General features: G+C 38.2%; 2 protein-coding genes across 2 annotated transcripts; both read left to right on the top strand.

Moving 5' to 3' along the window:
- The first annotated feature begins 6 nt into the window (after window positions 1-6).
- On the top strand, window positions 7-4,807 carry LOC104961262 (mitochondrial sodium/hydrogen exchanger 9B2-like). The gene is made up of 8 exons (XM_010789523.1): window positions 7-108; window positions 1,120-1,213; window positions 1,290-1,396; window positions 1,707-1,856; window positions 2,173-2,281; window positions 2,935-3,071; window positions 3,597-3,771; window positions 3,990-4,807. Exons 1-8 carry the CDS (start codon window positions 19-21, stop codon window positions 4,073-4,075), a joined length of 948 nt encoding a protein of 315 aa, XP_010787825.1. The 5' UTR covers window positions 7-18; the 3' UTR covers window positions 4,076-4,807.
- Window positions 4,808-7,190: 2,383 nt separating this feature from the next.
- LOC104961263 (sialoadhesin-like) lies at window positions 7,191-12,265 on the top strand. Its single transcript, XM_010789524.1, has 6 exons — window positions 7,191-7,226; window positions 7,436-7,568; window positions 7,702-7,740; window positions 9,326-9,440; window positions 10,206-10,345; window positions 12,018-12,265. The coding sequence occupies exons 1-6, from the start codon at window positions 7,191-7,193 to the stop codon at window positions 12,263-12,265; spliced, it is 711 nt and encodes a 236-aa protein (XP_010787826.1).
- The last annotated feature ends 1,186 nt before the right edge of the window (window positions 12,266-13,451 follow it).

Below are 13,451 nucleotides of genomic sequence, written 5' to 3' on the forward strand. Positions count from 1 at the left end.
GTGTGTGTGTGTGTGTGTATGTGTAGTTTCGTCCTGGCTGCGGTGTCCCCGGCGGTCGTGGTCCCCTCCATGTTGCTGCTGCAGAAGGAAGGATTAGGCGTGGAGAAGGTAAATAATTCACCTGTTGTTCTTTAGTCTGCCACCAGGGGGAGCCGCTCTGCAAACGTTACTACATGTGCAGGCTGAACACAAAGAGCAATGATGGCATCCTTAGGTCCTTAAATGAGTACAAGAACCCCTAGGACCTCCTTAAATATCTCTATTATCTTTTCAATGAGTACAAGAACCCCTAGGACCTCCTTAAATATCTCTATTATCTTTTCAATGAGTACAAGAACACCTAGGACCTCCTTAAATATCTCTATTATGATATAGATGGGTGCCTGAGAAGTCTGTGGGTGTTTCTCAATGTCGAGGATGCTTCCTTGGTAGGACATGTCTTCCAAGTAAGGTCCATCAGAGGCTAGGCAAGAATCCTTCCTGGCATTCGGAGAACGAAGAATGGAACAGGCTAGCAAATGTGCAGGTGTGTATCATATGAGAGGCCCCGCCTTACATTTTACGCCAAAGATTTTGGAAATTGGTCCGTGCGCAAAGCATTGTGGGGATTTTAAGACTGCGGAGGATACACTTGTGCATCGTCGAAAATTCCCACAACGGAGGATTCAGTCCTCGGTAGAATTCCAAGGATCCTGGACATTGGAACAGTCCTTCGGCTGGATTCGATGACGTAGCATCCTTAAAATAGTGGCTCTGGAGGAGCCTTCCTCGACATTGAGAAACACCCTCTCTCTCCTCTTGGGTTGCTTGGCTCTATGGATTTTGGTTTGTTTGTCTTTGCTTTATATACTGATGCATGTTCGCACCCTACACACATTACTGATTAACGGACTTCATAGTTAACTTAGTTTCTTTAATAAATGTACTTTAATTCGATATGAATCATGTGTGGTCTCCTTCTTTTGTCCGCCCTTGAGCCAGGGCGTGACAGAGTACAAAAACCAATGGAACCTATATAATCTAAAAACAACTACAACCTGCCAGCATCAAACTGAAGTCCCCGTGAACGTATTCTCTGTATTTATATGATGCTCCATGATGTTCTGTGTTGTTGTTCAGGGAATCCCAACCCTCCTGATGGCTGCTGGGAGTTTTGACGACATTCTGGCCATAACTGGGTTCTCCACCTGTCTGGGAATCACCTTCTCCACAGGTCTGTAGAGGGGAATATACTGTTTTTATTTTATTTGGTTTTATCCTGGTCTATATATACCATGTTTGTCCTGCAGGGGCCATGTGGATGAACATCCTGAAGGGTCTGCTGGAGGTGGTGGGGGGGGTCATAGCCGGGCTGATCCTGGGTCTGTTCCTCTGCTGCTTCCCCAGCAACGACCAGGTGAGTGCTGATTAAAACGATGAACATGTGCAAAAATAAAATAGATTTAATAAATTAAAACATTAATACAATTGAGCAAGAATTTATGTTACATTGCAATCAAATAAATTAGTAAAATACCAAAAATAAGAAAAGATTGTGCAAAAAATAAATCAAAATGTTGCAAGAAGAAATTAAATAGTTCAGAAATTAAATTAAATAGGTGGTTGGCTGATCCTGGGTCTGTTCCTGAGCTGCTGTGCTGTTTTAGATCGAGACACTACAGGTGAATCATAGACTAGTTATTTAATGGCTCTCCGTCTGTCTGCAGGAGGACCTGGTTCTGACGAGGACTATCCTGCTGTTGGGTCTCTCCATATTTTCGGTCTTCTTCAGCCACGTTATTGGTTTTGCCGGAGCTGGCGGTCTCTCCACGCTGGTGCTGGCCTTTCTGGCTGCTCTGGGCTGGAAAACCGAAAAGGTAACACACAAGATATCTCACTTTAATCTGGATCAAACACTTGATTCAAAGATTCAAAGTTGTATTGTCATATGCACAAAGCTACAGTGTAGATATGGCAATGAAATGTTTCTGACCTGAGCTCTTCCAACAATGCAACATATAAAATGCAAAAACAAAATAGGACAAAAAGTCTATATACATGTAAATAGAATATGATATGTACAAGAAAAGAATGTGAAATTAAATAATGTAAATTAAGACAGATTACTTACTTGACCTCTTTACGCTACGTCTTTTAGTCCGGACTGTTTGAGTTTTTCATGCTTATCTTCAGGCTCCGGTGGCGGCCATGGTGGGTCGGTCCTGGGATGTTTTCCAGCCGCTTCTCTTTGGTCTGATTGGAGCAGAGATCAGAATAGCAAGCCTCAGCCCGAGCACCGTGGGTAAGAACCATGAGAACCGTACAAACAAACAGTGTTGTTGCTAACTCATGCCCTTTACGTTGGGCTAGATTGATATATAGGCAACTGAAACATTTGGGAGTCGCTGGATTTGTCCTTGAGTTTTACATGTGAACTTCAGCTTTTGTAATCACCTCTAGACACTCCTATAAGACTTCTTGAACCTCTTTGTCAAAGTCAACTTTATTGTCAATATTCCAGTTTGTGTATACAAACAGAGGGATCTAAATACCGTTCCCCACAATCTCAAATACAAAAACAAATATATATAAAAATATGTATGCAAAAATGTATATCCTATATATATCAAAAGACACATTTATACATATGCACACATTAAGAACTAAATAAAAGCAACAATCATTATATACAAAAATAACAGTCACTTCAATATGATGGTCTTTATTTCCTCCTCGAACACTGATTCCCAATCTGGGGGAAGCTCATCAAAACAACCATTCAGTTTGCTAGCTTCTTATTCTAAGCAAACTAGCTAGAGGTGCAAACGCTGTGTGAGTGTGGAATAAAATTGCAGGATGTGAAGTATGACTTGGCCTATAGCTTTACTTTCCAACATTTCGAACAGTTTATGTACGACTTGAGGAAGTTTAACACTCTTCTGTCGGGGTGTTCAGGTCTGGGTCTGGCCTGCATCAGCATCGGCCTGGTGATCCGTCTGCTCGTCACCTTCGCGCTGGTTCACTTCGCGGGATTCAACCTGAAGGAGAAAATCTTCATCTCTGTGGCCTGGCTGCCAAAAGCCACCGTACAGGTGTGTGTGTGAACCACCAAGATTATCAATAACACCTTCTTCATACTTTACCTTGAATAATGGGTAAAACAATGACTATAGACAGATAGACTATCGTACACCCACCTCCAGGAATCCTACAACGTCCTAGAAAGACATAAACTGTATACAAGAACTGGTTTAATCCCCATGACGTTAATTATTGGTTATCTGGAATTTATGGACATCAGGGAGTGGCCAGGTACCATTATCAGCTAATAAACTAATCAACATATGAGCATTACAAATCCCCCAAGGTAACTCTAAGGACCTCTATAACCTCTTCGATTACGTTTTAAAGCTTAATCAATTACCCCTAAAACCTACTATAGGATCGTTAAACCTTGTCAATGACACTATGAGATTACTTTAAGGACATATATGACCATAAACACCTCCCAATGTCCCCCTAGAACCCAATAACAGAACCGCCAGAACCTCCTCAATGAGACATGTCCACATCCAGTTAATATATATGGATTTTAAAACGTTTTTTGTTTGTTCCAGGCTGCTATTGGCTCCAAGGCGTTGGACATGGCGAGGGAGGAGGGTGACGAGACCTTGATTAAGTTTGGTTTGGACGTGCTAACGTTAGCCGTGTTAGCAATCCTGGTCACAGCGCCCATCGGAGCGCTTGGTATCGGACTGGCAGGACCACGCCTCCTGGACCGACAGGTCAAAGGTCAGCACACACACACAACTACACACACACACTCCCACAAACACATAATGAAGTCCTCACAATGCATCCGAGTCCGCTTTATCTCCATGTAGGTTTTCACATACAGGGACATTTCACAAGAATGTAAATTAAACATTTTTTACAGACTTGTGGAAATAATCACATTATGCAAATCACTTAAATAATTTTGATTTAATAATTAACTTTAATCCCAACAGATGATGCAGAAGGCGGAGCCACAGATCCAAGCTGCAACATGGTTGGTCAAGAAAAAGTCAACACGGCCCTCGAGAGCAAGCTGTGAGGCCTCTGATTGGACAAACTACAGTTTTATATTTCTTATATTCAAACCTTCTTCAGGTGCATATATACGTGTAAACATTTATATACTGTATGTTACTTTCATAGCTTTTACTAGCTATTTAAGCGTTTGCTTAAAGGAGCTGTATATGACGCAACGACTGCAGAAGCTAATTTATTAACATTTTCGAACCGACGACAAGTTAGTAACTATCAAAATAAGTTGTCAACATAAGGAGATACAATGCATAAACTGTTTTTATATGTAACACTTAGCTTTTTGGTACAGTTACTATTCATCAGTTTTTGTTATGTATGATTGTATGTTGCTTAGAAGTTCTTACGAAGTCTTGTACAAAGTTGTCCGACCACACCTAAAGTCTGTTTCCCGTTTTCTCTTATATCATTTAAACATGGAGATAAGGGAATTTATTTTCAGATATTTTGATTGACGTAGCACTCTCTTGTTCATACGAAAAGTTACCGAAATATTTGTATGATGAATGATAAAAGATAAGGTGAGAGGCTTTCAAACCCAGCATCCAAAATTGAGTGTTTCAGACACTTTTTAACGATCCAACAAGCACTCCTGTTGGTGTTATAGGTTGCTAATGGTAATTAGCTGAGCAGGTACTTTAGTTAGCGGGCTAACGCGTTGACATTATTTAAGCATACAATCAGTCAGAACTGGATTAATGAGGGAATATTTTACGTAAAAGCAGAAATTAATCAATCTAATCTAATTCTATTAATTGCTTCCAATATTATTGTAATTTTAAGATATTTATTGTAATAAACTGTGATTTGTTTCATGCTCTTTTTATAAAAGCTTAATAAAAACTTGAAATAAACATTGTTACGTTAAGTCATCAGGGTTGCCGCTTTATTTAAACGTACAATATGTAATTGTTTAGCTATTTCACGATGAAAATGTGTATTTCTCTGATGCTGTTTGGTTAAATTGGGATGGAAGAATTGCTAGCTAACTGCTAACGTTAGCTCAGCTTGTTTCTCTGGTAACTTCAGATCCAGACGTCCCATCACTAAAACCCTTCTTTAAACAGCACCAAGATGTAAACATGTGACTTAAAACTGGATAAAACGAGTTTATGAAAGCTTCTGGCACTAAAACAACGTCACAGGAGAGTAGAGGAAACAGGCCAGTCATTGAAAAAACATTGTGATGATGTAGAGACACAACTCAACAAGAAAAAAGGCTTGTGGTTTTTTCACATTGTAATGTCAGTAATGCCAGAGTTCACCTGAAGTCGAAGGCTTGATGTCCAATGATGTGTTTACGATCAGCATGTGTGCAGAGGATATAACACCTACACCTGCAGAAAGCATGGTGGAAACACTAGAGCAGAGGTAAAACAGAGTTGTTGAATTAAATGACAAATAAAGCTCGCATAGAAATTAAACATCAACAATGAGTGGGTTTTATACGAGGTTAGGGCTACTGTAAGTCAGGAATGACGGAGACAAGAGAGGGTGTCATACTGCGAGAACAAACTGAGAATTTTGAACATTAAAGTTAAATATTTTAGTGATTTTGTTTTTTGTATTTTTATAAAATTGAATTGGTTAATTTACAAGAGCGAACTTAAAACATTTGGGATAAAAACTCGTGGAAAACATAGATTTTTGTTTACAAAAGGGTGATTTCCTGGTTGACATCCAAATCCATTAATCCCACAACCAAATCTTGTAAATATTTTACAAGCAGAAATAAGTGAAGTATTCAGGTCACAGCTCCTCTTGACCATAACATATTTGAAGTCTATTATTTACAAAATGGACCTCTTCAATGAAGACAAACTACTTGAACACACACAGTAATGCTGTCTGGGTAAACTCATGTGATAGAACTTCACCCAATAGCAAACAACAATATGAAATCAACCTTCAGCGTATCTTGTACAAACAATGAGAGTTTCCTGTTTCCATCTGCTGCTGCAAACTCACACCTCAGACCACACTGCAGACATCTTCAAGAAACCACCTAGTGTGAAACCAGTTTGAACAGGATATAAAAGCTAATGGGGGGGTCTGGTACTGAGGGGCCAGACCATATCAAAGAACTGTTACATGTAATGTCTAAAATGATTATCCAAGCAACAATGAAACCTCTTGGAGGGGTAGTTAGTGTTCGTGTGTCCAAAGGTCTATAGCCTGAAAGAAACACAAAACTAAATACTATAAAACTCAAAAATACTCAATATTTATTAACTCAAACCTTTTGGCATTTGACCAGTAATAATAATAATACATTTTATTTCAGGCGCCTTTCATGACACCCAAGGACACCGTACGATTTGTTAAAAAAGAAAATGCTAATAGCCAGCAGAACATGATAAAAACACAAACAGGAAATCATGGAGGAGACAATCAAGTGGACACAAATGAAACATATAATGGGGAGCACTACAGTGAGTAGGCAGATTTGAACAGGTGTGTAAGAGAGCGGGTATTATTGGTTTAAGGGGAGCTGGACCTGGAGTTTGGTCTGAGCAATGCTCGGTGTTTCCCTCTGTTTACAGTCTGTATGCTAAGCTAAGCTAACCCTGCTAGGTATCAATCTTGATCTTTAGTAGGAGTAGAGTTTCTATTTGTGGAGGTCAGAAGTGTGTCTCTCTTTGCAGATGATGTGGTTCTGTTCGCTTCAACTTTAAGGTCTAAAGCCATGGCACTCTGCTGGAGAAAGGTGGATTGCTTTGTTGTAAAATGTGTTGATGCATATCGAGTTATGAGAAATGCAACAAATGCACAAAACATTGTGGTTTAGTAATCCTCTTACAGATCTTTAAAGCTTGCAATCATGGCGTCCTCCGAGTTAGTGACTTGTCCTGCAGCAACGAAAACTTTGAAGCCTGGTAGAATAAATTAAACCAGTCCACTTCAATGTCACTTTAGCTAGTTTAGTAAGGTTTATTCCAATGTTCCCAATGTCCTTAAACAAGGCCAGTAGGCAATGTTCCTAGCATCAGGCTATGACCTTTGTTCCTTTAAATGTAGGCCCATTGTATTGGAAATCGTACAGCATTGGTGGATAACAGATACCAAATGTAACTATTAAAAACAGTAACTGTGTTCATGATCTTTGGGTAGGGAACGTAACAATGGGAATCAGGATCGTCCTGGTCGAGGTCTTCCTGGTAAAAGTCCCAATGGTTTGACCCAGAAGACTATTGGAGAGATTATTTATCTAGAACGCCTCCAGATTTCCGAAGTTAAGACAGAAATCATGGCTAGAAACAATGACACCTTGCTTTAAAACTATTTTACTGCTGCTATTCATGTGGCTGTTGGTCTTTTAGTGAGATTTGTAACAAGAGGATGTGTCTCTACGTTAAAACGTCAGCAGGTATCATTTCCTCCCCCCCTCCCCCGCCACCATCGTGTGGTTTATATTCTCGATGATTTTGAGCCCCACCACATTTCCGACCAGAAGTCCAGAGAAGCTACAGACACCATGAGAACAACACTGCATTTACTCTGTAAGTAAAGTAGAAAGTGTCATTCAAACCTAATTATAATCACCAGGAACTAACTAACTTTTAGACTTGTTTCGGTTAAAGAATTCAAAGAAAGTCAAGATCTGAATGGTTGAACTGTGAGTTTATGTTTCAGTGACGTTGAGTTTCTTCCAGACGCTTGTCAACGGTCGTGGTAAGTTTTTTCAAACCTCATCTATTTGTATAAAACATTATTTAAAAACTATTTAAAATCTAAAAAGACTTGATGAACTTTGATGTGTGTTGCTCGCCGCTTCTTGTCTTTTAACGGTTTGTGCGCTTGTTGCAAAAAGAGGCCATCTGAGCAAATAAAAACATAATTAAAAGAAAGAGCCGTTCAAATGTCTACAATCAGAATGAGACTACTTAATATTTCCTGTGAGTAATATTGATTTCAAAAAATTAAATAAACATAAAAATATTAACAGAAGAACTTAAGGTGGCTCCAAAATGGTGGAATTGACATCAGGACAGCAGAAAGCTTACACATCTTCCGGCAATTTGAATACAAAATAAAAAGCACTTACATACTAACAGAACACTTAGATACTAACAAAGGACTTATATACTAACAGAACACTTAGATACTAACAAAGGACTTACATACTAACAGAACACTTAGATACTAACAGAACACTTAGATACTAACAAAGGACTTACATACTAACAGAACACTTAGATACTAACAGAACACTTAGATACTAACAAAGGACTTACATACTAACAGAACACTTACATACTAACAGAACACTTAGATACTAACAAAGGACTTACATACTAACAGAACACTTAGATACTAACAAAGGACTTACATACTAACAGAACACTTAGATACTAACAGAACACTTAGATACTAACAGAACACTTAGATACTAACAAAGGACTTACATACTAACAGAACACTTAGATACTAACAAAGCACTTACATACTAACAGAACACTTAGATACTAACAAAGCACTTACATACTAACAGAACACTAGATACTAACAAAGGACTTATATACTAACAGAACACTTAGATACTAACAAAGGACTTACATAGTAACAGAACACTTAGATACTAACAGAACACTTAGATACTAACAAAGGACTTACATACTAACAGAACACTTAGATACTAACAAAGGACTTATATACTATCAGAACACTTAGATACTAACAAAGGACTTACATACTAACAGAACACTTAGATACTAACAAAGGACTTACATACTAACAGAACACTTAGATACTAATAAAGGACTGGCTTATCTAAAGCCAGTTGAGTAGCACTTGAAATGTTTGTCTCTATGAAACCTGATGTACTTATATGATTCTGTTTTCTTCAAGTTTGTATCTTCCTGGTCGAACGCACTTATTGTAAGTCTCTTTGGATAAAAGCCTCAGCTACAATTAATACCGTACAAATGTGTATATTATAATTAAAGAAACTAAGTACAATGATCACGTAGCCATATTTTTTGCTGGCTCTTTTTTAATCTGTTATTAGATTGCAATATTTGAAAAGCATTGTAGGACTTTTAAATTCTTACCGCTCAATCGGCCATTTTCTGTCAAGTCCTTCGATTTGAAATGAACTTTTCAAAAGTGACGGATATTTCACAGCTCTTTAGACTGAAAAGTGCATAATGTCTGACCACGAACACAGTACATAGCCTGGTTTAACGCAACCGGACAAGTATGGAGTATTTTTTGGAAATAAATTAAAGGTTTGTTCCTCTCTCTTTCTTTCTCTCAGCGTCGGTGATGGTCATCCCCAACAGTTCTCAGTTTTTCGAGTATGAGAACATTTTGGTGAGCTGCAATAGTTCGAGCTCCTGGGAATGGACGCCGTGGAGAAACGATACCGACCTGTACGTTTACTGATACAAAATATGAATCTTATCTCGGTTTTACCGCATTAATATCATTAAAAACCAGCATATTGTCCATTTTTCACACTTTATTTATAATCCTAATTGTTTATATTTTGTTTATTTGCAATGTTTCCCACTTTTGTCCTCAGTTTTGTAGTATGCAGGGAATGTTTGAAAAGTTAGGCAATAAAAACATCTTCTGTTATAATGACATTTAACAGATTTACACAAGGTCACATAAAGCATTTAGTGAAATGCACAAATGTCTAAAATCAGAATCAGAAATATTTGTTAATCCACGGGGAGAATTGAGTTTTGTGACAGTTGCCCCACTTACATTTAAAAAAAAAAAAATTAATACAAAAAATAATAATAATAATAATAACAAGTTAATTAAATTAAAGTAAAATGAATAAAAAATATATAAATAAAATAAAATATTAATACATATTATAATTAAATGTATATCATCACAAGGGCTTACGGTAAACACATATGTACACATTTTTATAATATAATATATATACAGTGGTGTATTAATATTAATTTAGATATATAAATATATGAAATCCAAAGTTCATGAAGCAACAAAAACGGTTTATTTCTTATTTCTAATTTTCTTCTGTTTTATGTTGTGTTTCACTAAAATCCATTTAGAAAAAAAAAACACATGGAGCAACAAGGCTTATTGTTGCTATGAAAGATGAATGAAGCAGATTTATTTCCACTTGTCTTAATAATAAACTGATGTTGTCTCCTCAGTGTGAAGTGCGGATCGGGCTGGGGCAAACTAAGTGTGTCTACTTGTAACATAACCACGGTGAAGCTGTCCGAAGGCGGGGTGTTCTGGTGCCAGTCGAAATACGGAGACAGCAGCAACGGCGTCAACATCTCCATAGTCGGTAGGTGTCGTGGCGTTTTAAAACGTTTCTAACATTAAACAGCAAATAAGTGAGATTTAAATGAACATCTGTTAAAGCGTAGTGTGACTCACACAAATAAATAGTTAAGAGTTTACTCTAAAGCCTTATATTAATAAGACAAACATTCAAACCATAATGATGAAAGGAAAATGGCTCTAACAGTAGGATTCACAATTCATGACAAAAATCTAAAAATACTTTCTGTCCTCGCTCCTGTTTCAGTACAGCTTTTTATACGTGACCTTTAAAATCACATATTTGGACCTCAATGAGACTTTTCTGATTGGTATTTCCCAATTCTGGTTGTTAAATAATCATAATCCCAACAACATCTGGAGTCGAACACGTTTCAGACAGAGACTGGCTGGAATACACCTTGGGAATTCACATGATAGTTTTAAGGGAACAGATTACATTTAAAGGAAGTGGTTGGTATGAGTACAGACCACGAGAGGAAACACTACTATAGAGAGTCAGACCTAACGGGGAGTATGCTTCATGCATGACTACTTGGTGAAAGAGGTTCTCTTACTTTTTTACTGGAGAAAAAGTAAACAGCTACGAGGCAAGAAGTTCTGTTGAAACCCTCCTTATCGGACGAGGCTAGAAACCACCCAGAACTCTAAGGCGAAGGAGAGCTCTTTCAATGTTAACAACAATAAGAATAATTCAAGCCCTATCAATTAGAAAGGCTCAATAAATGATTTAGTTCTGTCTTAGCTCATACACAAAGTTTCATTAAAAATGGGGAAGTAGTTTTCTCAAAATTCTTTTGATTGGACGAGGCGAGTGGCAAACACCTCGAACTCTATTGTTAAGCTAACACATCGTCACACCCAATCAAACACCTGGCTCCAACATTTAAAGCTTTTTGCGTGAAGATGGTCCGGATGCTGTTTCACAACTGTTGTGGAAAATGGTATCAGACTGAAGGAGCATTTCAAGTTCACCATCTGTTCTTCTTTTTCTAACAACAAGTAGCAGCAAATAACCCACATGAGTCATAAATGATGTGAGAGCTATTCTAAGCTTACTGGTCTTTTCTCTTGTGGAGTGTAGACATGATGTTTCTCCATTTGCTAGCAGATGTGTTTTAAAGAATCCTATATATAGTTTGTTTATCTTTTCTGTTTGTCTCGGCCCCTCCTCTTCTATTCTCTGTGTGAGCATGTGCACATCAGACCCTCTGCAGACCTCCTGATGCAGACTGCTTGACTCTGTAACGATTCACCTTCCTTAAGAATAAACTCCCAAAAAGACCGTCTTATTCCAATAATCTTCATTTCAGTATAACGTAAAGGTTTCCTCCCATTTTATTATTATTAGTTAGTTAGTCTCGATACATTTCCACCACACAACTGTGTTTGAAAACTATTGAATCGTACAGCATTGTTGGGTAGCAAATGTAACTCTAAAAACATATTCGTAGTAACTGTGGTGATGACCTCTGGGGAGGGAACATGGCATTTCAAGTGTTGGCGTAAAGAAGGTCCAGATGCTGTTTCACAACTTTGTTTGAAAACTATAGAAACTAACAGCCTGCAAACCTCCATAAAACCCCTCAAACTACTCCAGGAAAGCATCAAGAGAAGTTTGTCCCTTGCCTTTTATTTATGTATTTTGTTATTTATCATCTTTGTCTCGTGTTCAGGTGGACCAGTGAGTCTTCAGAGTCCGGCCGTCCCCGTGACGGAGGGAGATAACGTCACTCTGATCTGCAGAACAAAGATGGCCGACCCCCCCTCTGCTGATTTCTACAAAGATGGCGTCTTCATCGGTGCTGAGTCTGATGGTCAAATGACCCTCTACAATTTTACCAAGTCTAATCAAGGCGCCTACAAGTGTGGAGTCCAGAATAAAGGAGAGTCTCCAGAGAGCTGGGTAATAATGGAAGGTTAGGACACACACTCTTTATGTACATTACTTAAATAGAAAAACACTTTAAAATAGTGTCTGGTTTTAGATTAGTGTGTTTCGTACAATAAGTCAATACAACATGAACATCTTTTCAGTTTGATTACATTTCAATGCCGTTAAAAGTCTAGGCAATGCAAGTCAGAAATTGGAAATTTAGAAACATAATGAAAAGGTAGATATTTTGGGAATAAGACAGAAAAGTAATGATGTATACAAATTCAAAAAATAACCCTGAAATGTTGGTTCCAATAATTCATTGGAACCAACATTAAAAAAATTCAATTGCCTTGTGTTGAAAGGTGCTATATTAAAGCTCACCTATTCTGCAAGCTCCTCTTCTTCATGTCTCTTCTACATCAACATGTGTCCCCTCTTCTCCATGTCTCTTCTACATCAACATGTGTCCTCTCTTCTTCATGTCTTTTCTACATCTTCTACATCAATATGTGTCCCCTCTTCTTCATGTCTCTTCTACATCAACATGTGTCCCCTCTTCTCCATGTCTCTTCTACATCAACATGTGTCCCCTCTTCTTCATGTCTCTTCTACATCAACATGTGTCCCCTCTTCTTCATGTCTCTTCTACATCAACATGTGTCCCCTCTTCTTCATGTCTCTTCTACATCAACATGTGTCCCCTCTTCTTCATGTCTCTTCTACATCAACATGTGTCCCCTCTTCTTCATGTCTCTTCTACATCAACATGTGTCCCCTCTGTGTAAAAAGACTCTGAAAGTTTCAGGAAAAAAGATTCTCTCTCTTTTTGTCCTGATCCACTTTATGATGTCATAACGATGTTTAGTCTTGTGTAACCATTAGCCAATCACCAACCAAGGTAACCCCTTCCACCCCCCACCCCCCTTATCACCTGAATCTCCTCCTAGAGCACCATTGAGTTCTTTGTAACCAAATGTCTCTCAGAGGGGCGTGGGGTGGGGCTCCTTATTTTAATCTAAAGTAACAGACAGAGAATCAGCACTTTGGAAACAGGGCTGAAACAGAGGGGATTATGGGTAATGCTGCCATGATCTGTTTGGTGTTTCAGCCAATCAGAGACAGGCTCTGTATATATCTGAGACCTGTGGTGATTGATGAAGAACAGTATGATAGGCGACCTTTAAGTTCAGCATGTTATCATCAAAGACCGTACAAGAGAAGTGGATATTAT

Source organism: Notothenia coriiceps, unplaced genomic scaffold (genome assembly GCF_000735185.1).
Source record: "Notothenia coriiceps isolate Sejong01 unplaced genomic scaffold, NC01 NC01_scaffold00032983, whole genome shotgun sequence".
In the NCBI taxonomy this organism is placed as follows: domain Eukaryota; kingdom Metazoa; phylum Chordata; class Actinopteri; order Perciformes; family Nototheniidae; genus Notothenia; species Notothenia coriiceps.